Source organism: Glycine soja, chromosome 16 (assembly GCF_004193775.1).
Source record: "Glycine soja cultivar W05 chromosome 16, ASM419377v2, whole genome shotgun sequence".
Taxonomy (NCBI): Eukaryota; Viridiplantae; Streptophyta; class Magnoliopsida; order Fabales; family Fabaceae; genus Glycine; species Glycine soja.
The window spans coordinates 37,691,723-37,716,674 of record NC_041017.1 but is presented as its reverse complement, the minus strand read 5'-3'; the positions used below and the strand labels follow the sequence as shown (position 1 = coordinate 37,716,674).

The following is a 24,952-nucleotide window of genomic DNA, read 5'->3' as shown; positions in this document are numbered from 1 at the left end:
CAATTCTTTTAGGGGCGGGAGAATTAGTAGTACCACCAGTTAATTATTTTAAATAAAATACCAGTTATTAAAAATACTTTTTATAGTTTATTTGTAAGAATTTGATTATAAAAAGTATTTTTTAAAATGAAAAAAGTGAGAGCATCTTTCTTTATAAGAGCTTGACTTTTTATAACAGAGAATGAAAAAAAACAAGATATTTTCCACAAAGGCGGCTATCTTCTTTATAATACACAGCATTTGGTATACTATCATTTTCATATTTGTTCAAGTTTCATTCTACCTCCTACCATATCAACCATAACCATACTAAACTTTTTTCTTCTAATAATGGCTGCGGCAACACGTTCTCGTGCATCAATCTACGATGTTTTCCTCAGCTTCAGAGGGGAAGACACACGCTATGGTTTTACTGGCAATCTCTACAAGGCTCTTTGTGACAAGGGAATTCATACCTTCTTTGACGAAGACAAGCTTCACAGTGGAGAGGAAATAACACCAGCACTTTTGAAGGCAATTCAAGATTCCAGGATTGCCATCACTGTGCTCTCTGAAGACTTTGCTTCTTCCTCATTTTGCTTGGATGAACTTGCAACCATCCTTTTCTGCGCCCAGTATAATGGGATGATGGTTATACCGGTCTTTTATAAGGTCTATCCTTGTGATGTCAGACACCAGAAAGGTACTTATGGAGAAGCATTGGCTAAGCATAAGAAAAGATTTCCAGACAAGTTGCAGAAATGGGAGAGGGCTCTGCGTCAAGTAGCCAACTTGTCTGGCCTTCATTTCAAAGATAGGTACCCAACCATACCTTTCTTTTTATTTTTTATTTTTTATTGGATTAAGTTTTACTTGTCTGACAATTTAATGTTCAAATTTAAAGAGAAAAGAAATATGTGTTAACCTTGTCGATACACGTATGGACTTATCAGGGCATGGATACTAGGCTTTTAGTTTAATTTCATTGAAACTTTTTTGTTTGAGATAGAGATGAATATGAATACAAGTTTATTGGGAGAATTGTTGCATCGGTCTCTGAGAAGATTAACCCTGCTAGTTTACATGTTGCGGATCTGCCTGTTGGACTAGAGTCAAAAGTACAAGAAGTAAGGAAGCTTTTGGATGTTGGAAACCATGATGGTGTCTGCATGATAGGGATCCACGGAATGGGTGGGATAGGAAAATCAACTCTTGCTCGAGCTGTCTATAATGATTTAATAATTACTGAGAATTTTGATGGTTTGTGTTTTCTTGAAAACGTGAGAGAAAGTTCAAACAATCATGGGTTACAACACCTCCAAAGCATTCTTCTTTCAGAAATACTTGGAGAGGACATCAAAGTAAGAAGTAAGCAACAAGGAATTTCAAAGATCCAGTCTATGCTTAAGGGGAAGAAGGTTCTCTTGATTCTGGACGATGTTGACAAGCCCCAGCAATTACAGACAATTGCTGGACGACGTGATTGGTTTGGTCCTGGCAGCATAATCATCATCACCACTCGGGACAAACAACTGCTAGCACCTCATGGGGTTAAAAAAAGATATGAGGTGGAGGTTTTGAATCAGAATGCTGCTCTACAATTGCTTACATGGAATGCTTTCAAAAGAGAAAAAATTGATCCAAGTTATGAGGACGTTTTGAATCGTGTAGTAACTTATGCTTCTGGCCTTCCATTGGCTTTGGAAGTCATAGGTTCCAACATGTTTGGAAAAAGGGTAGCAGAATGGAAATCTGCTGTGGAACATTATAAAAGAATTCCCAATGATGAAATCCTAGAAATTCTAAAAGTAAGCTTTGATGCTTTGGGGGAAGAACAAAAGAATGTTTTCCTTGACATTGCTTGTTGCTTCAAAGGATGCAAATTGACAGAGGTTGAACATATGCTACGTGGTCTTTACAATAACTGCATGAAACATCATATTGATGTGTTGGTTGACAAATCTCTCATAAAGGTTAGGCATGGTACAGTAAATATGCATGACCTAATTCAGGTTGTGGGTAGAGAAATTGAGCGGCAGATATCACCTGAAGAGCCAGGGAAGTGCAAGAGATTATGGTTACCAAAAGATATAATTCAAGTTTTAAAACACAACACGGTGAGTGAGCTCATGAATAGTTGAATTTTTTTTGGTCTATCTCATATTTACATCATAGTTAACTTTTTCTTGATAATTTGTAAATTTATCTAAACGTTTCAGTCAATTGATATTTCACATAAGTTGTATTGTGGTTGATTCGTGCTATTTTGAATTAACAGGGAACTAGTAAGATTGAAATCATATGTCTGGATTTCTCCATATCTGACAAAGAACAGACAGTGGAATGGAACCAAAACGCCTTCATGAAGATGGAAAACCTTAAAATCCTTATTATTAGAAATGGCAAATTTTCCAAAGGTCCCAATTATTTTCCAGAAGGTTTGAGAGTACTGGAATGGCACAGATATCCTTCAAAGTGTTTACCATCTAACTTTCATCCGAACAACCTTCTTATATGCAAGTTACCTGACAGTTCCATGGCGTCATTTGAGTTTCATGGCTCATCGAAGGCAAGTTTATACAGTATATTTTCCTCATCCAGTGAATTAATAAATTCACTATAAATTTATTCATTCCTTCTTATTTCTTTTCTTCTTTTTTTTTCCTTTGCAGAAGTTCGGGCATCTAACAGTTTTGAAGTTTGACAAGTGCAAATTTTTAACACAGATACCTGATGTATCTGATCTCCCAAATTTGAGGGAACTTTCATTTAAAGGGTGTGAGAGTTTAGTTGCAGTTGATGACTCAATTGGTTTTCTGAATAAACTTAAAAAATTGAATGCTTATGGTTGCAGGAAGCTTACAAGTTTTCCTCCTCTCAACTTGACCTCTCTTGAAACACTTCAACTTTCTGGGTGTTCCAGTCTTGAGTATTTTCCAGAAATATTAGGAGAGATGGAAAACATAAAGCAACTTGTTTTGAGAGACCTTCCCATAAAAGAATTGCCATTTTCATTTCAAAATCTTATTGGACTTCAAGTGTTATACCTGTGGAGCTGTTTAATTGTTGAGTTACCATGCAGATTAGTGATGATGCCCGAATTGTTTCAACTCCATATTGAATATTGCAACAGGTGGCAATGGGTAGAATCGGAAGAAGGTGAAGAAAAAGTGGGCTCAATACTATCTTCAAAGGCACGTTGGTTTCGTGCCATGAATTGCAATCTATGTGATGATTTTTTTTTAACAGGTTCCAAGAGGTTTACTCATGTAGAATATTTAGATCTATCGGGGAATAATTTCACAATCCTTCCCGAATTCTTCAAAGAACTGAAATTTTTAAGAACTCTTGATGTGAGTGATTGCGAGCATCTTCAGAAAATTAGAGGGCTTCCACCAAACTTAAAAGATTTCAGGGCAATAAACTGTGCATCCTTGACTTCCTCGAGTAAAAGCATGCTTCTAAATCAGGTATTGTCTTTTTATAATGTATATGATTTGATGATGGTGCACTTAATGTTGTTAAGCTTATGAATTCTTTATGAATTATGACTAACAGGAACTGTATGAGGCTGGAGGAACCAAGTTTATGTTTCCAGGAACAAGAATACCAGAGTGGTTCAATCAGCAAAGCAGTGGACATTCAAGTTCTTTCTGGTTTCGTAATAAATTCCCTGCCAAACTTCTTTGTCTTCTTATTGCACCTGTGTCGGGTGCCGGGTATCCTTTCCTTAAACTCGAGGTGTTCATCAATAGCAAATTTCAAGAATTTTGGCACTACTATTTATGGGACGATATACAAAGTATGTTGAAATTGGATATCGATCATACATATATCTTTGATCTCCATGCGTTCGCTATAAAAAATGATAATCGGTTTGAAGAAATGGCTTGGGAAAAAGAATGGAACCATGTGGAGGTTAGATATCCAGGTGTGTTAGCGTATGAAAAAAGAAAAAGAGAAAGAGGTTTGTTAGACTTAGATGGCTCACTCATTAAAGTAACTGGATTCCATATATTTAAAGAAGGCAGTATGGAGGAAGATATTCGATTTGATGATCCTTATCTCGGCAGTTCTGCATCAGAAAACCCCTCCTTGCTACAAACCATAGGTTTGGAGACATGCAAGTTTTCCATAGCTTTTTTGTTTTTTTTTTTCTTGTTTTTTATTTTATTATTTTGGTTTGAGAGATGTAAAAAATGTTAAAAAACTCAAACTAATCCAAACCGTTTAACATTAATCAGTTTGGATATCGAATTAACCAAACTAGTGTCCACCCCATCTTCATCATGTATATCTCTGATGGCTATGCAATTTATATAACCTTTCAAGTTTTATCTTAATTCCTATATATTTTTTGTGATTTTATTTGATATGTTATTATTTTATTCTAATGTTTTATTATTTAAAACATGTTATATATATTTTTAATATAATTTACGTTAAATGTTTTTTATTTAAAGTTTAAATAATCTATCAATAAAAATACATGAAAACTTTAAATTAAAAATTGATTATATTTAAATAAAATTTACATATTTGTTAAACTAATAATGAAACGATGTCCCACAACAAGTTATTCTAGATATGGGACATAAAATTAATATTGTGCTTGTGATGGTTGATGTTGAGACATACATCCAGGAATATGCACCCGAGTTACATTGGGTTCGGCATATGATTGATATTGGTGATGACCAAGATAATACTGTGATTCAAATTTACATAGTTAGAAATAACAATGAATAATAATATCAAGAAGGATTAAAATTATAAAGTTGATTTACAACCTTAGTAGATATTGCTCCTTCACGCGATATATATCGTCTAGTTCTATGTGTATGTGGGTTACCATAAATTCCATGTTAGGTTCTTCAAACAAAATTCAAAGGTTACAAAAGTTAACAAACAATTGAGTAAAAAAAATACAAAAACTATTGACATTGATTATCAAAGACTGTCAACGTACCAACGGAGAAGGAGAAATTGTGAAGACATGCCTCAATTCAAGCAAAGAAATAATATTTATTCCCAATGTGAAATAGAAAACAAGTTTAGTTATAGTTATATTTTGATGGTTTAGATGAGAATGTTAAAACAACTTCTAATTGTCAACTTTTGTGTTATCTATTATTAATATCTTTGGTGAACAAATGTTGTTTTATATTGATAATTATTATAAATATTTGATTATTTGCATTTTGTTAATTTTCGGTGGAACACTAAATGTGATCGTAACAAGGCCCAAATGGAAAGCATGTCCAATATAATGCAGAAAAAAAAAAGTTTATCTCGGCAATTATACGTAATCTCAGCTAAAGAGATATTCTTTGCTTTATCAGCAAACCTACAACAAACTTTCAATACTTTTTTCAATCCTCTTATTGTCTTTATGTTCTTTCTGTTGTTGGCCATGATTGACAATCTTTTTTTTGAGTAGGAATCATTATAAATATCATGAAAAGGAAATAAGGAAAATTTCAATAAAAAAACATTTTAATATGTTTTTAGCGGTAAAAAATTTCTACCTTTATCAAAATGTAATAAGGAAAATTTCAATAAAAATCATTTTAATACATATTTTTTATTCAAAGATAAAAATATTGATATACACAATCATATACAAGATAATACCTACATACATACTTAAAAAATATTAACTAGCAGTATGAAATTGACAATCCAACTATTATAAAAAAGGTCTTTAAGGTCAAGTAAAACCAACTATTAATTCAACCTGTATTCTTATATGCTGTCAAAGTACTTTTGAAGGTACATTTCACTAGTTCCTTTCACCATCATTCGGAAGAACTCTCAAAAGAGCATCACCGTTAGAAGGTTATGCTAGAACATATATTAAATAAATGAGATAAACGTCAAATGTTAATAGATAATTAACAGCCGTGTTATGTGAGAAGAAATTACTAATTTTTTGCAGAAACCAAATTCTTAAGAAATGGATTTTTAAATTATTTTGAAAGTTAAGTGGATAAAAGATTTACAAACCATAATAATCATCAAAGTGATGATGATGATGATATTTGTGGAAATTTTAAAAAGAGAAAGAAAATTGAAATCATTTAATAAGGATGAAGCTTTATCATAAAACTTAATAAGTTGAGAAAGAAATTGTGTTTTTTAATAGCAATGAAACTTAATAAGCTTTATCACTACTTACTAGTCGACCAATATAAGTCTCAAGTGCCACCATGAACACCACTCCATCTGCAACTTTAATGCCTTATACTCTCTTTCTTGTTTCTTTTCCCAAATGAAATGATTCTCCATGACTGCTTCTTTAGGCATTGCAATGAAAAGAACCCCATGAGAAAACTTTGCACGGATTGAATTCATATTACATCCTTTTAAAATTTTAATTTCTCTGCAGAAACGGCTCCATTTGTTATTGGATGCATCTCAGGCCTTTCTTGGTGAATAGTTAGGATCCCCCAGTTGTAGGTTTGAATCTTAAGTGACTCCTTTTTAAAACATGCAAGAGTTTAAGATAAGAAAAAATTACCATATGTATACCATTAGAATAAATTTCATCTTAATTTATTATTATGATTTTCTTTCCATTTTTAACTGATATCATCAATATTTTGTCTTATTACTTATCAAGTTTGGGACGATTAATTATGATATTCTTAGGTTTTGTGTCCTTAAAAATAAAGGTGTAAAGTTTGGAGAAAGTGTTAGGTGATATATATATGAGACCTATAATGTTAGGTGTGAAGTTTGGAGAAATTCTTAGGTTCTCTTATTAAGATTAATGTCATCCAAATGAGAACATATAAGGAGAAAATGAATTTTAATTAATACCCTTCAAATTAATCTCAAGAGTGGCTTGTCCATCCTTTGTAAGCCATTGGCAATAAGGCTCAAAATCATCATAAAAGCGATTGCTAGTAGCAGCACCATTTGCGTTTAGATAAACTTAAGAAAAATATACTCCCTTTGTACTATCTTATTGCATCAGACTTGGCATTAGTCTATATCGTTAAGTAGTGGGCCATTTGCGTTTTGTGCAATGAAACACGTTATAACAGTCAAAAAACAATTAATAACATGAAGAAAACTATAGTTTGTAAATGACTGGCAATGAAAATATGAATTTGGGTATAAAGAAATAATAGTCACAAGGAAGGAGAATATCTTAATCCGGTTCAATTTTGTTAATGTGCTGCTTAGGTTTTAAGCTAATGAAAATTAAAAAAATATATATTAAATTTTTTAGTTATATTTAAACCTCTTATTTCTAAATTTAAATTTTAAGGCAATCTTTCAAATAAAAAAATGAGTCAAACGCAATTCTAATGCAAGAAAACCTTTGAAGCTTATAATTTAAAAAAATCAAATTAATTAAAAGAAAAAAAAGCGAGATATTTTCCACAAGGCTATCTACTTTGGTACTATGTCATTGTTACCCTATGTCGGTGTTACTCTGCGTAATAATAAACATTTTGTATGCTATCTTTTTCATATTTGTTCAAGTTTGATTCTACACTCCCACCATATCAACCATTATCATACTAAACTGTTTTCTTCTAATAATGGCTGCAACAACACGTTCCCTTGCATCCATCTACGATGTGTTCCTCAACTTCAGAGGGGAAGACACGCGCTATGGTTTTACTGGCAATCTCTACAAGGCTCTTTGTGACAAGGGAATTCATACCTTCTTTGACGAAGACAAGCTTCACAGCGGAGACGACATAACACCTGCACTTTCCAAGGCAATTCAAGAGTCCAGGATTGCTATTACTGTGCTTTCTCAAAACTATGCTTCTTCCTCGTTTTGTTTAGATGAACTTGTAACCATCCTTCACTGCAAGAGGGAAGGGTTGTTGGTTATACCGGTCTTTCATAACGTAGATCCTTCTGCTGTCAGACACCTGAAAGGTAGTTATGGAGAAGCAATGGCTAAGCATCAGAAGAGGTTCAAAGCTAAGAAGGAGAAGCTGCAGAAATGGAGGATGGCTTTGCATCAAGTAGCTGACTTGTCCGGCTATCATTTCAAAGATGGGTATACAATCATACTAATATATATTACTTACTGGTTTTTATTGGATTAGGGTTTACATGTCTATTGATTAAACTTGTAAAATATAAAGAGAAAATAGGTGCTTGTTAATCTTGACAATTAATGTACCTATCAAGACATGGATGCAAGGCTTTTAGGTTGACTTCATTAGAACTTTTTTTGTTTGTTGGAAACAGAGATGCATATGAATACAAGTTTATTGGGAATATTGTTGAGGAGGTCTCTAGGAAGATTAATTGTGCTCCTTTACATGTTGCGGATTATCCAGTTGGTCTAGGGTCACAAGTGATAGAGGTAATGAAGCTTTTGGATGTTGGATCCGATGATCTTGTCCACATCATAGGGATCCATGGAATGGGCGGGTTAGGAAAAACAACACTTGCTCTGGCAGTTTATAATTTTATAGCTCTCAATTTTGATGAATCCTGTTTTCTTCAAAACGTGAGAGAAGAATCAAATAAACATGGGTTAAAACACCTTCAAAGCATCCTTCTTTCAAAATTACTTGGTGAGAAGGACATCACCTTAACAAGTTGGCAAGAAGGAGCTTCAATGATACAACATAGGCTCCGACGAAAAAAGGTTCTCTTGATTTTAGACGATGTTGACAAGCGCGAGCAATTAGAGGCTATTGTTGGAAGATCTGATTGGTTTGGTCCGGGTAGCAGAGTCATCATTACCACTCGGGACAAACATCTGCTAAAATATCATGAGGTTGAAAGAACTTATGAGGTGAAGGTTTTGAATCACAATGCTGCTCTTCAATTGCTTACGTGGAATGCTTTTAAAAGAGAAAAAATTGATCCAATTTATGACGACGTCTTGAATCGTGTAGTAACTTATGCTTCTGGCCTTCCATTGGCTTTGGAAGTCATAGGTTCCGACTTATTTGGAAAAACTGTAGCAGAATGGGAATCTGCAGTGGAACATTATAAAAGAATTCCGAGTGATGAAATCCTAAAGATTCTAAAAGTAAGCTTTGATGCTTTGGGAGAAGAACAAAAGAATGTGTTTCTTGACATTGCTTGTTGCTTCAAAGGGTATAAATGGACAGAGGTTGATGATATACTCCGTGCTTTTTATGGTAACTGCAAGAAGCATCATATTGGGGTGTTGGTTGAAAAATCTCTCATAAAGCTTAACTGCTATGATAGTGGTACTGTTGAAATGCACGACCTGATTCAGGACATGGGTAGAGAAATTGAGCGGCAGAGATCACCAGAAGAGCCTTGGAAGTGCAAGAGATTATGGTCACCAAAAGATATATTTCAAGTTTTAAAACACAACACGGTGAGTGAGCTCATGAATAGTTGAATTTTTTTTTATCTATCTCATATTTACATCATGGTTAACTTTTTCTTGATAATTTGTGAATTTTTCTAATCGAGTCAATTGATATTTCACACAAGTTGTATTGTGGTTGATTCGTGCCTTTTTGCATTAACAGGGAACTAGTAAAATTGAAATCATATGCCTGGATTTCTCCATATCTGACAAAGAAGAAACAGTAGAATGGAATGAAAACGCCTTCATGAAGATGGAAAACCTTAAAATACTTATTATTAGAAATGGAAAATTTTCCAAAGGTCCCAATTATTTTCCCGAAGGTTTGACAGTACTGGAATGGCACAGATATCCTTCAAATTGTCTACCATATAACTTTCATCCGAACAACCTTCTTATATGCAAGTTACCCGACAGTTCCATTACGTCATTTGAGTTGCATGGCCCATCCAAGGCAAGTTTAAAGATTACATTTTCCTCATCCCATGAATTAATAAATTCACTTAAAATTTATTCATATGGTTCTCATTTCTTTTTTTTTTTCCTTTGCAGAAGTTTTGGCATCTAACAGTCTTGAATTTTGACCAGTGCGAATTTTTAACACAGATACCTGATGTATCTGATCTCCCAAATTTGAAGGAACTTTCATTTGATTGGTGTGAGAGTTTAATTGCAGTTGATGACTCAATTGGTTTTCTGAATAAACTTAAAAAATTGAGTGCTTATGGTTGCAGGAAGCTTAGGAGTTTTCCACCTCTCAACTTGACCTCTCTTGAAACACTTCAACTTTCTGGGTGTTCCAGTCTAGAGTATTTTCCAGAAATATTAGGAGAGATGGAAAACATAAAGGCACTTGATTTGGATGGCCTTCCCATAAAAGAATTGCCATTTTCATTTCAAAATCTTATTGGACTCTGTCGGTTAACCCTGAATAGTTGTGGAATTATTCAGTTACCATGTAGCTTAGCCATGATGCCCGAACTGTCTGTATTCCGTATTGAAAATTGCAACAGGTGGCATTGGGTAGAATCGGAAGAAGGTGAAGAAAAAGTAGGCTCAATGATATCTTCAAAGGAACTTTGGTTTATTGCCATGAACTGCAATCTATGTGATGATTTTTTTTTAACAGGTTCCAAGAGGTTTACTCGTGTAGAATATTTAGATCTATCGGGGAATAATTTCACAATCCTTCCTGAATTCTTCAAAGAATTGCAATTTTTAAGAGCACTTATGGTGAGTGATTGCGAGCATCTTCAGGAAATTAGAGGGCTTCCTCCAAACTTAGAGTATTTTGATGCAAGAAACTGTGCATCCTTGACTTCCTCGACTAAAAGCATGCTTTTAAATCAGGTATTGTCTTTTTTGTTACAGTACAGGATTCGATGATGTATAGTGCACTTAATGTTGTTAAACTTATGATTTCTTTATGAATGATGACTAACAGAAACTGCATGAGGCTGGAGGAACCAATTTTATGTTTACAGGAACAAGAATACCAGAGTGGTTGGATCAGCAAAGCAGTGGACATTCAAGTTCTTTCTGGTTTCGTAATAAATTCCCTGCCAAACTTCTTTGTCTTCTTATTGCACCTGTGTCTACTGGGATTGGTGTCAAAGCAAAGGTGTTCATCAATGGAAAAATTCTAAAACGTCCATTCTATTATGGAAGTAAGAAGATAGAAAGTATGTTGGAATTGGACCACACATATATCTTTGATCTCCAACCGTTTGCTTTCAAAAATAATAATCAGTTTGAAGAAGTGGCTTGGGAAAAGGAATGGAACCATGTGGAGGTTAGATATCAAATTGTGTTAACCCATGTAAAAGAAAAAAGAGAAGAAGGTTCAGTCATTAAAGCAACTGGAATCTATATATTCAAAGAAGAAAGCAGTATGGAGCAAGATATTCGATTTGATGATCCTTATCTTAGCAGCTCTGCATCAGAAAACTCCTGGTTGCTACAAACCATAGCTTTGGGGACACGCAAGTTTTCCATAGCTTTTTTCTTATTTTTTTCATGTTTTTTATTTTATTATTTTGGTTTTAGTTGTCAAAAATTGACTTAACCCAACTGACTGGTGTTCACCCTATCTTCATCATGTACTTTCGACTCATTTATATTCATCTTTCACCACTTTATGCATTTTCTATATATAACCTTTCATGTTTTATCCAACTTGAAATAATATTTCAAACTTAGTTTAATTTCAAACATAATAATGGAATAATATTTTTTTATTAAATAACTATATAAAAAGTTGGAAATTTAAGTGCAAGTCAACTAAATTGGTATTCACATAAAAACATCAAAGTCTAAAAAAGATTATTAATGTCATATTAGTTAGATATAAAAACATGTCAAATAGATAAGTAAATGACCAATTTTTTTTTCCTGAAACTGCGAGACGCGGCAAATTTTGTCCCTAAAAGTAATAAAATGATAAAAAGTTATTTTTTTTAGGTTGGATAAAATTGTTCTTTGAAAATACAAGTTGTCACTTATTTTAGTCCAAAATTCTAAATGTTGTGTGACTTAAATAAAAATAACATCGTTAGATTTGAAGATAATTTCAAATTTCAAACTATATTTTTATTAGAAAATAAAAAAAAAAGTTACTTCTATATGTGAAAGCGTGATATCCAAAATTTAATCCAAATATGCTGTTTACGTGGCTTAAAAAAAGATGGTGCAGCAAATGCAAAATCAAGGTCGAAATTTTATATTATTGTAATTATAATTGTTATCCGTTCCATAATTCAATCGATTCCACAAAAAATCCAAACAATGAAATACAATTTGCTGTTCTCTCCCATTTATCTGAGGATTTGCCATCACCTTTATAGTTGATACTTTTATGCTTCAAATCCAGTGAGACATCCTCCCAGCAAAAATGAATGGAACTAAAAGGAGTGGTAATTAAATAAAAGTCAATATGCAATAGCAGTTTTTTTTTTTTTTACAGGAATATGCAATGGGGGTTAAAAATAAATCAAGAGACTAATCATTAGAGGATTTAAAAAAGAGATTTGGCAGTGACACGCAGCAATTTAACCAAACACACCAAATGTTTTGGCATAAAACATCCACACAAGTACGTTTAAGAAATAGTTGATTGATAGCTTCCATCCTCCCTTTGGTCATCGCTAACATTGTTTTATATTATTGTAATTATAATTGTGATCCGTTTCATAATTCAATCGGTAACATTGTTTTATTCCTGATGCCTTTCTACTTTGTGTGCGTGTGCGTGTGAGTGAGAGAAGCAACAAAGAATTCACATTTGAGTGAGACAAAAACTAGTTTCTCATTTTTTAGACTAGATATGTAATAAAAAAATTTGAAAGATCAAAGTGCACAATTGTAAAACTATATAGAAAAAAAAGCATTAGCTTTTTTTCTGTTTTTGTCCTATGAAAGTGTTTGTTATGGTCTGTCATGTCTAATTTTCTGCCTTTACCCATTAAGAGCTAAAGAAGCAAATGAGAAAACCTGTTTTTACGGTCTACACGTTTGTTTTTCTGCCTTTTTGTCAGAGAGGCAAATGAAACGCGGTTGTTTTATTTAAAATTAAAATGAATATGAATATTATTCCTTTTTTAGGATGGGAATATTCATGTATAGAAAAGTCGGATAAAATGAGAAAGAAGTTTGAATCAAGTGAAAGATAAATTGAATAATATTATTCAGTATATTTTCTTTTTGATGACGTAAAGAATACTATTAATATGCATCAAGAAGAGTATTATGAATAATTAAAATATGAAAATCTTCTTTGACCCACCAAAATTGAAGTTGCGTTATCAAATTAACAAGTGCATGGAAAATTACAAAAAAGGTATATCGTATGTGATATTTTTCAATATTTTTATTTTTATTTTTTAATCAATGTCCTAAATTATTGGTTAACATTTTTCATATTTTCACATGATTTTTATTATACAAAATTAACTTCTAATACTTTTCGAACAAATACATCTGACTTAAAGTAAAACATCTTATGTGTGGGTGTTTTCAGCAAAATTATCAAGGTAATTATAAAACTCTTTCAATGAGAAATTTATATATATAAAAGACAAATTTTGAAGCTCTTGTGATTAAAAATTATCAGATTACTTATTAGTTAATATATATTTTGATTCTCTAATTAACAATTCTTTTTGGGGCGGGAGAATTAGTAGTACCACCAGTTAATCATTTGAAATACAGTACCAATTATTAAAAATACTTTTATTGTTTATTTGTAATAATTTGATTATAAAAAGTAGTTTTTAAAATGAAAAAAAAGTAAGCATCTTTCTTTATAAGAGCTTGACTTGACTTTTAAAACAGAGAATGAGAAAAAACAAGATATTTTCCACAAAGGCGGCTACCTTCTTTGTAACACCATTTGGTACCGCGTGAAATAATGCTTGGTGCCCCACTTAACATTTTCTATACTATCTTTTTTATATTTCTTCAAGCTTGGTTCTACTCTCCCAGCATATCAACCATTATCATACTGAACTTTTTTCTTCTAATAATGGCTGCGACAACACGTTCCCTTGCATACAACTACGATGTGTTCCTCAGCTTCACAGGCCAAGACACACGCCAGGGTTTCACTGGCTATCTCTACAAAGCTCTTTGTGACAGGGGAATCTACACTTTCATTGATGATCAGGAGCTTCCGAGAGGAGACGAAATAAAACCTGCACTTTCCAACGCAATTCAAGAGTCCAGGATTGCTATTACTGTGCTTTCTCAAAACTATGCATCTTCCTCATTTTGTTTAGATGAACTAGTAACCATCCTTCACTGCAAGAGTCAAGGGCTGTTGGTTATACCGGTCTTTTATAAGGTAGATCCTTCTCATGTCAGACACCAGAAAGGTAGTTATGGAGAAGCAATGGCTAAGCATCAGAAGAGGTTCAAAGCTAACAAGGAGAAGCTGCAGAAATGGAGGATGGCTTTGCATCAAGTAGCTGACTTGTCTGGCTATCATTTCAAAGATGGGTATACAATCATACTAATATATATTACTTTATGGTTTTTATTGGATTAGGTTTTACTTGTCTATTGATTTAACTAGTCAAATTTAAATATGGATGCAAGGGTTTTACGCTGACTTCATCAGAACTTTTTTTGTTTGTTAGAAACAGAGATTCATATGAATACGAGTTTATTGGGAGTATTGTTGAGGAGATCTCTAGGAAGTTTAGTCGTGCTTCTTTACATGTTGCGGATTATCCAGTTGGTCTAGAGTCAGAAGTGACAGAGGTAATGAAGCTTTTGGATGTTGGATCCCATGATGTTGTCCATATCATAGGGATCCATGGAATGGGCGGGTTAGGAAAAACAACACTTGCTCTGGCAGTTCATAATTTCATTGCTCTCCATTTCGATGAATCCTGTTTTCTTCAAAATGTGAGAGAAGAATCAAATAAACATGGGTTAAAACACCTTCAAAGCATCCTTCTTTCAAAATTACTTGGGGAGAAGGACATCACCTTAACAAGTTGGCAAGAAGGAGCTTCAATGATACAACATAGGCTCCAACGAAAGAAGGTTCTCTTGATTTTAGATGATGTTGATAAGCGCGAGCAATTAAAGGCTATTGTTGGAAGACCTGATTGGTTTGGTCCCGGTAGCAGAGTCATCATTACCACTCGGGACAAACATCTGCTAAAATATCATGAGGTTGAAAGAACCTATGAGGTGAAGGTTTTAAATCAGAGTGCTGCTCTTCAATTGCTTACGTGGAATGCTTTTAAAAGAGAAAAAATTGATCCAAGTTATGAGGATGTCTTGAATCGTGTAGTAACTTATGCTTCTGGCCTTCCATTGGCTTTGGAAGTTATAGGTTCCAACTTGTTTGAAAAAACTGTAGCAGAATGGGAATCTGCTATGGAACATTATAAAAGAATTCCCAGTGATGAAATCCAAGAGATTCTAAAAGTAAGCTTTGATGCTTTGGGGGAAGAACAAAAGAATGTTTTTCTTGACATTGCTTGTTGCTTCAAAGGGTATGAATGGACAGAGGTTGATGATATACTCCGTGACCTTTATGGTAACTGCACGAAGCATCATATTGGGGTGTTGGTTGAAAAATCTCTCGTAAAGGTTAGCTGCTGTGATACTGTTGAAATGCACGACATGATCCAGGACATGGGTAGAGAAATTGAGCGGCAGAGATCACCAGAAGAGCCAGGGAAGTGCAAGAGATTATTGTTACCAAAAGATATCATTCAAGTTTTAAAAGACAACACGGTGAGTGAGCTCATGAATAGTTGAAATTTTTTTTGCCTATCTCATATTTACATCATAGTTAACTTTTTCTTGATAATTTGTAAATTTCTCTAAGTGAGTCAATTGATATTTCATACAAGTTGTATTGTGGTTGATTCGTGCCTTTTTGCATTAACAGGGGACTAGTAAAATTGAAATCATATGTCTGGATTTCTCCATATCTGACAAAGAAGAAACAGTGGAATGGAATGAAAACGCCTTCATGAAGATGAAAAACCTTAAAATACTTATTATTAGAAATTGCAAATTTTCCAAAGGTCCCAATTATTTTCCAGAAGGTTTAAGAGTACTGGAATGGCACAGATATCCTTCAAATTGTTTACCATCTAACTTTGATCCTATCAACCTTGTTATATGCAAGTTACCTGACAGCTCCATTACGTCATTTGAGTTCCATGGCTCATCCAAGGCAAGTTTAAAGAGTATATTTTCCTTATCCCGTGAATTCATAAATTCACTTTAAATTTATTCATATGGTTCTTCTTTCTTTCTTTTTTTTTTTGTCTTTGCAGAAGCTCGGGCATCTAACAGTTTTAAATTTTGACCGGTGCGAATTTTTAACAAAGATACCTGATGTATCTGATCTCCCAAATTTGAAGGAACTTTCATTTAATTGGTGTGAGAGTTTAGTTGCAGTTGATGACTCAATTGGTTTTCTGAATAAACTTAAAACATTGAGTGCTTATGGTTGCAGGAAGCTTACGAGTTTTCCGCCTCTCAACTTGACCTCTCTTGAAACACTTAACCTTGGTGGGTGTTCGAGTCTTGAGTATTTTCCAGAAATATTAGGAGAGATGAAAAACATAACGGCACTTGCTTTGCATGACCTTCACATGAAAGAATTGCCATTTTCATTTCAAAATCTTATTGGACTCCAGTTTTTATGGCTGAATAGTTGTGGAATTGTTCAGTTACGATGTAGCTTAGCCACGATGCCCAAACTGTTTGAATTCTGTATAACGGATAGTTGCAACAGGTGGCAATGGGTAGAATCGGAAGAAGGTGAAGAAAAAGTAGTGGGCTCAATACTATCTTTTGAGGCCACGGACTGCAATCTATGTGATGATTTTTTTTTTATAGGTTCCAAGAGGTTTGCTCATGTAGGATATTTAAATCTACCGGGGAATAATTTCACAATCCTTCCTGAATTCTTCAAAGAACTGCAATTTTTAAGAACTCTTGTGGTGCATGATTGCAAGCATCTTCAGGAAATTAGAGGGCTTCCACCAAACTTAAAGCATTTCGATGCAAGAAACTGTGCATCCTTGACTTCCTCGAGTAAAAGCATGCTTTTAAATCAGGTATTGTCTTTTTTATAATGTATATGATTTGATGATGTATAGTGCACTTATTGTTGTTAAACTTATGAATTCTGTATGAATTATATGACTAACAGGAACTGCATGAGGCTGGAGGAATCGAGTTTGTATTTCCAGGAACAAGTATACCAGAGTGGTTCGATCAGCAAAGCAGTGGACATTCAATTTCTTTCTGGTTTCGTAATAAATTTCCAGCCAAACTTCTTTGTCTTCATATTGCACCGTCTACTGGGTTTTTTATCCGGTATCCAGAGGTGTTCATCAATGGAAAATTTCAAGAATTTGAGTCCCATGAGACGGACGATACAGAAAGTATGTTGGGATTGGATCATACACATATCTTTGATCTCCAAGCGTATGCTTTCAAAAATAATAATCTGTTTAAAAAAGTGGCTTGGGAAAAGGAATGGAACCATGTGGAGGTTACATATCAAAGTGTGTTAGACGATGAAGAAGAAGAGAGTGAAGAAGGTGTGTTAGACGATGAAGAAGAAGAGAGTGAAGAAGGTGTGTTAGACGATGAAGAAGAAGAGAGAGAAGAAGGTGTGTTAGAGTTAGAGAGCTCAGTCATTAAAGCAATTGGAATCCATATAGTCAGAGAAGAAGGCAGTATGGAGGAAGATATTCGATTTGATGATCCTTATCTCAGCAGCTCTGCATCAGACTACAAACCATAGCTTTGGGGACACGCAAGTTTTCCATAGCTTTTTTCTTTTTTTTTTTATTTTATTATTTTGGTTTCCGTTGTCAAAAATTCACTTAACCCAACTTCTGTTCACCCTATCTTCATCATGTACTTTTGACGCATTTTTATATATTCATCTTTTACGACTTTATGAACTTTCTATATATAACCTTTCAAGTTTTATCTTTCTATATATTTTTATTTCAAAATTACATAAACCAACACATATCAAAATTGTATTTAGTTTTAATAAGTAAAAAATATATCTATATATATATATAAGCTTGTGCATACATTATAATTAAAAGAAAGTAAAAAAATTATTTAATATACTTTTTGTTTAGTTTTAGATTTTCCCTTACAAGTTCTACTACTAAAATTGTGAGACGCGGCCAACTAAACCCCGAAAAGTAATAAAATGATAAAAAGTTATTTTTTTGGTTAGATAAAAATGTTCTTTGAAAATCCAAGTTGTTATTTATTTGAGTTCAAAATTCTAAATGTTGTGTGACTTAAATAAAAATATTAGCATATCTTGAGGGACTAAATGACAATAAGTATTAAGTTTAGGAATTAAACTGATACAGTAAGGAATTTCATTATTTACTTTTAGGGATTAAATTAACACTATCTCACACTTTTAGGAAAGAATTTGATTATTTATTTATTTTAAATATTTAAATTAATACAAATTTACATCTTTAACTTTTTTGCTTTTGCAAGTTTGGCTTTTTCCCTTTTAATTATTAGGATTACCAAGACTTAAATTATTTGATCAGGACAGAGAAAAACTTAAATTAGTTAAATTTTGAAAGTATACTTCTTAGGGTTTAGCTAGCATACTACTATATGATCTATGTCAAACAATTAAGTATATATATATTGGTTTTTGTAAGCAGAATGCCTACTTAGATTCTTATTGAGTTTGAGTTGGGCATATAAATAGATCTGTAATATATATATATATATATATATATATATATATATATATATATCCTGTGATTTTCTGAAATTGTGCAGGTCTTTCTTATTTTTTTAACATTTACAATAATCTTTTTTATAAGTGAATACCGTGTAATGTTTTTCAAACAATTAAGGAGGATATTTGATGATCATAATAACAAATCCAGCGGCTGATTAGAGGTAGACCATACATCCACATAAGTGAAATATCAGAAATTCATTCACTAAAATTTAATAAACACAATGTCATTGATAAGAAGAAGCTGTTAATTAGAAGGGATTATTTGATGATCATAATAACTTTGGAGAATTGGATTGTAGAGGTGAGACAATAAATGAGAAGCAAAGTCAGAAAACTCTTCTGTTGTCCTTCCTTTGTAAGCCATTTGCCGTAAAGTTCAAAATCCCCATACAAACTATTGCTAGTAGCTCCATTAGATCACGTCTATTGTGCTGGGAATGTGGCCATATTCATTTTTTTCCTACACAAGCAATGTAATCATTGTATGATAATCAGATACTCTGAATTTGGATTATTCAAATAATTTTTAGTTTCTAAGGTTTGAATTCAATATTTTTATTTATTTAATAAGATTTTAAGGACTAAAAACTACATTTTTCAATGTTAATGAAAAAAGTTGAAAAAATTTAATCAATCAAGCAAAAGTTTAGAGATTAAAAATCTTAATTAAAAAAGGTTGAAAAAACTTCACCCGTCAAACAAAAATTTAAAAATTAAAAATTGCATTAAAAAAAAAGTAGGAACTAAAAACTTAGTTAATGATTTGATTTTAATTCTTCTTAGAATTTTGATCTGTATAATTGGAGCGAAAGGAAAGGAGTGCTAGGACTGGAGTGTTTAATTGGGGTTGCATGATTAGTATTTTTTTCATGAAGAATGTATAAAGGAATTCAATTTGTTTATCATTGGTGACAAAAAATAACTTTGCTTGTGGCAAAATTGTGAGTTAGTAGTAAGAAAATAGTATTATAAATTTTGAATTATATTGTATGTTAGTAAAAATTATTTTGACATCATAATTGGAAATACTGTATCCAATAGGCTGTGAAATTGTTTATAGTGAAGATGATGATGTCTAGTCTAAGTCCGCGCTTAGTGTCAACTCCCGAATTTAGCGCGTGACTTCATCCTCCATTTACCCACTCAGACTGATATTTACAATTTTGCCCCCAGTCCATCTTCCTTCTCTCTGTTCCGTTTAGTTACAATCCCTTCCTTCCTTCTTTCATTCCTTTCCCTCATTTTCCTCTTTTCTCTCTCCTTTTTCCCCTTCACATGTCTTCTGCCGGCGGCGACAGGGGCGGCGGCGCTACCTCCGGCGACCCTCGCCAATACTTCTGCCACCAGTGCAACCGCACCGTCTCAATTTCCCCTTCCCCCTCCTCCGATCTCCTCTGCCCCACTTGCAACGGCGGCTTCCTCGAAGAACTCGAATTCCCAATCCCCAACCCTAACCCTAACCCTCCCAATCCCTTCTTCCCCGACTTCCCCCTCGCCGGCGCCGCCACCATTCCCCTCGTCCTCCCCGGCGCCGCCGCCTCCCCTCCCTTCGAGGATCTCTCCGCCCTCTTCGGAAACCGACCCGACGCCGCCGCCGATGCCTTCAACCCCCTCGTCTTCCTCCAGAACTACTTCCAAACCCTAAGAGCCGGCGGCAACCTCCAATTGGTGATAGAGTCCGGCGACCCTGGCGGAGCGTTCCGCTTCCCCGGCGTCACCCACGGCGACTACTTCTTTGGGCCGGGCCTCGAGGAGCTGATCCAGCATCTCGCTGAGAACGATCCCAACCGTTACGGCACCCCGCCGGCCTCCAAGTCGGTCGTCGAGGGCCTGCCGGACGTCTCCGTCACCGAGGAGCTGCTGGCGTCGGATTCCTCGCAGTGCGCCGTGTGCAAAGACACCTTCGAGCTCGGCGAGACCGCGAAGCAGATCCCCTGTAAGCATATATATCACGCGGATTGCATTTTGCCGTGGTTGGAATTGCACAATTCTTGCCCCGTTTGTCGGTATGAGTTGCCCACAGATGATCCTGATTACGAGCAGAGGGCTCGTCGTGGTGGTAGTGGTGGTGGTGGTGCTGCCGGCAGTGGGGCAGCTCCACAGGTGAATTGGAACATGGCATTGGGGTCCGGTGGTTCTGCGGATTCATCTGGTAGCGGTGGCGGTGATAATTCACAGAGGAGAAGGTTTAGGGTGTCTTTGCCATGGCCGTTTAGGCAATTTGCTGAGACAAGTAATGTTGGGAGTGGCAACAATGATAGCAACAATAACAACAACAGCAATAGCAATAGTGACAGTAGTGGAAATAATGGTGGGCAATCGAACTCTGGAAACCGGGGGAATCAGAATTTTGACTCGGAGACCAGACAGGAAGATCTCGATTGAGAGCCACTCGTGTTTTATATGTAAGTTTGGATGTTACCACTTGCTTTTGAGTGTTGAATTCTGGTTGCATTGGATGGCTGTGCTTTTGCAAATTATGGTTTAGGTTTTTCATTGTGCTGTTGTTTTTCTGATGGCATAATTAAGATGATGAAGTTACTGTGGCATTTCCTTTGAGCTTGCAGCTATGGAATATCTGTGAAGGAAAAATTTTCTCTTCATCTTTAATAATATCGTGGTTTCTAAACTTACAAATTCAGCTAAATTATTGTGCAGCCGCTACTTTATCTTCTTTATTTTCCTTGGGTGGTGTGCTGGTGTATGATTTGGGGGGAGAGGGGGTATGAAGTGCTTTGGTGTTGTTTGTTCTGTTTTGATGGGCACAATCACCTTATTGATCAATGTCCGCAATTATGGAAGTTAGCATGTGCCATCAAAGGATGTGAATTTGGTTTCTCTTTTTTCTGACTTGAAAAGCAAGTCTTGACCAAGATTTATGGCAGACTTAGTCCTTACCTCCAAGAATATAAGTATAAAAAGTCATTGTCACAACAGTTTTTTTTTTTAATCTCTTGTGTTGCTTAAATTTGAGAAGTTAGATACTAGTACAGCAAACTTGAGCCACCATGATTAGAACTTTGCTTTCATAATATATAATATATTTATGTAATAGTAGAACATATACTTACAGTGGTTCGCTATGTTTCTGTGAACCATTTGTTGCTTGGAAAAAGATCTAACATATTGCTAATATGAAATTAAATGCATGCCATGAAGTGGGTATATTTATAAAAATGATTTAACTTATTGGTGGTCATTGACTCCATACTGAATTATTGTAATTTAGGAAGTGGTAGATTTTGTTAGAATACTATGAATTGTCTGTTTGGATTGCGTATAGAAGCGCTTATTGTTAAGCAGGCTGCTATAGGCCCATGACTAAGAAATCTACGAGCCTTTTTGGTTTTTGGGAAATGTTTTATGTTTCTATTTTTTGTTTCCACCAGCAATTACAAAAAGAAAAAAACAAAGGTCACTGCATTTTCCTCTTTTTTCTTTCTAAAATTGCAATGCATATAATCTTACACATATTCAAGTAAATATCCTTTTAATTTCGATGTCTATCTCCAAAACCCAAGTTTAAAGTTAGCCTCTTCCCTTGATTCTTCAGTCAAAGCTATATAATCTACAGAAAGCATGCCTGTAGGGATAATAATCTTTTGTATGTCTTTGATAAGCATAGCTAAGACTAGATTAAACAAGGACTCAAGATTGAGCCCTGATGTAAACCTACCCTTGTAGGAAAGTACTTAGTTTCACCTACATCATACTTGTCTCGACTCTTGAATAACTATAGGATGAATATAAGCTACTTGAACAATTTTCTTTTCCAAAGTCTTCCACAACACTTCTCTTGGCACTCAGTCATATACATTTTCCAGTAAATCTCTTTCTTTGGTTTGGTGCCTTTCCATTAACTGTTGTAGAAGACAAATTGCTTCTTTTATCCACCTTCTGGCAACATCTAATTGATTCTCTAGAATCCTAGTCCCTTCTCTTAAATCTATGTTCAATCACTTTTTCCCATAATTTCATGGTAGCTCACAAGTTTTATCTCATGTAGTTTATAATACACCACTACACTACTTAAAATTATGGCTTTCCATAAATTCAAATTCAAGGTTTAAGAGGGAACTGCTTTGTTTCTCGTGTTCTTGATCAGTACTCTTATGCTTTGTTTGGATGGGGAATGAAATAGAGAAGAAAGAAATAAGAGGAAAAAGAAATAGGAAGGATAGAAATAGAAAGGAATTTGAATTGGATTTGACCATGCCTTCTACTCTGGCAAGTAGCTATATTTGATTATGGATGTACAGGGTGCTTTAAAACTTCTCTTATTTACATGCTAAGGGCCATGGCTTCATATGCTTCTGTTTTTCTATTTTCAAATCTGAAGGACCATATAGATATCAATTATCAACAACAAAAAAGTAAGGTTCATATATTCATTGAATGATCATTATTGAAGTAATGTTATTTTTATTTTTCCTGGACTTTCCTCTTATTCTTGAAAGATTTCAACTCTCGAATTTGTTTTAGTTATTGATGGACTTTCTATGTTCATTGTTGAACCTCATATAAGTCATGCTTGCTTTCTTTAGGGCCTTCTTGGTTCTTTGGAAATTGTTTGTATGAATTATCTTTCTACTATCTTCGGCTTTTGATGCTTTCTGTGTTTCTCATCTGCTGTCTCACAAACAAAAGTCACCAAATTTCTAATGTAACTGTGATGCTAGATGAAACATCGGCCATCTCTGCCACAAAATGTGGTATGCAATTTATCCATGTCAAAATTCTATCTTCACAAGTGAAATAAAACTTCTATCTTCTTGCCAGTAACATTCATTGTAAAATGTAAAACAAGTAAAATCTTGTGGTGTATTACAATTTGATTAGATATTTATCCCTGATTATTTGAAATTTCAAAGAGCAAGGCTTATTGTATTGTTTGTGGAATGTAATGCGTGTTCCACAGTTTCTGTACTTGATAGCATGTTCTTAAGTTGGAGTTTAAATTTAGAAATCTTTGTCCAAGTATGAGGCTTTCTTTTTCTTTTTGTTCTTTTTTAAAAAGAAATATATTACCACTTCCAAATGTCCTGTAAGCTACTCTTCTATTTTCTTTTCTTGACCTTTTGCTGGAGCTACAATATAGTTAGCATCTGCTTTAATGATATTACTTATCAGATGCCATACACTTGAGCAGGTTTTCATTTGTCTTTTTAATTTTCTTGCAGGTATCAAGAGTTTTTCCAAAATTGCAGCATTTTGTTGAATAGAAATGATGCTAAATATCAATTAGTGGTTAGTGACAGTTGAAAATTTTATATTTGATTATAATGAACTTACACAACTGTCCATCACCATTTTTTAGAGTTCTTTATATAATTATATGTACATTATTGATTCAATATTTCCTAAATATCAATTATATGTTCTTTATATTCCCTTCGTCTCCTCTACACCGTCTTTTACTCCTTTGTGTTAGCCTATATCCTTCTGCTGCATTGGTAGCAAAGCTACAATGCACTTGGTCTTAACCCCTAGTTGTAGAAACACTAATATACTTTTTGAACACTATCCTATAAGTTAAAATTTATTGAAAATTAAAATTTTACATATCTCGCATTTGATTTAATCAACTCTTCATGATTTTGTACGTAAAGAGTGTATTAGAGGGTGTATTGTTAGTATTCCTTCTACAATCTGGAAAATTGGAACAGAAGACGCCTTGATCACCCCACCATTACTTTCGTAGATAGGACTCATTCCATTCTTTTCTTTTTCTCCTTAGAAATTCGTTAGTTTTCCTTGTTCCAAACTTCCAATGGAGGCGTGGGATGTAGTCCACAATCCTGTGCTGAATCAGTAGGTTCAAGACACGTTAGCTTCCTGTTTTGAAACGTTTACTCTTTAAATTAAGATGTGGCGAGTACCGTAATGCCATTTGTTAACTTCACAAAGCAGTTGCCAAAATGGTTAGTTTGGCGAGAAATGTCAACTCGTTCACCCCTAAAATGGTGGCATTAACTTTGCCATCACTATAGGAGCTTAGGTTCTGAATGAATATAGGTCATAGGTGGTGTCCAATCCTTTGTTGAAAAGTTTCAGTGTTTCCTGAAGTTGTGGCACGCACTTTGCCATCAATACGGGAGCCATAGATTAGAGGATACTCATCCTGTGGAGAGAAATCTTTGTGGAGTTATTTGGCCAATACCAATATATTGTAGACTGAGTTTATTCAAAGATGATGTCATGTCTTGGAAGTGATAGATATTTATGAAGGAGCTTATAACATACACTAGTTAATAAGTTCCTCGTCGAGTACCAGTTAAATATAAAACGTTGGATATATTTATAAATAAAAAAAATTCAATGATCGGATATATGACACCTGCTACTTGATAGAGATGGAAAGATGTTGATGT

General features: G+C 34.3%; 1 protein-coding gene and 1 pseudogene across 2 annotated transcripts; both read left to right on the top strand.

Annotated features, from left to right (window-relative positions):
* Window positions 1–261: 261 nt before the first annotated feature.
* LOC114390047 lies at window positions 262–19,660 on the top strand (annotated as a pseudogene). The gene is made up of 16 exons (XR_003661813.1): window positions 262–797; window positions 989–2,096; window positions 2,258–2,548; window positions 2,652–3,449; window positions 3,538–4,182; window positions 7,479–8,005; window positions 8,200–9,313; window positions 9,471–9,761; window positions 9,860–10,657; window positions 10,752–11,369; window positions 13,698–14,299; window positions 14,440–15,553; window positions 15,711–16,001; window positions 16,105–16,893; window positions 16,989–17,809; window positions 19,623–19,660. The product of XR_003661813.1 is annotated as an uncharacterized LOC114390047 (transcript).
* A 116-nt stretch (window positions 19,661–19,776) lies between these two features.
* Window positions 19,777–23,971, top strand: LOC114390836 (E3 ubiquitin-protein ligase RING1-like). The gene is made up of 2 exons (XM_028351732.1): window positions 19,777–20,986; window positions 23,762–23,971. Exon 1 carries the CDS (start codon window positions 19,857–19,859, stop codon window positions 20,964–20,966), a length of 1,110 nt encoding a protein of 369 aa, XP_028207533.1. The 5' UTR covers window positions 19,777–19,856; the 3' UTR covers window positions 20,967–20,986; window positions 23,762–23,971.
* Window positions 23,972–24,952: the final 981 nt, after the last annotated feature.

Excerpts from the sequence above, each read along its gene's own strand:
- LOC114390836 (XM_028351732.1), top strand. The coding sequence starts at position 19,857 with ATGTCTTCTGCCGGCGGCGACAGGGGCGGCGGCGCTACCTCCGGCGAC.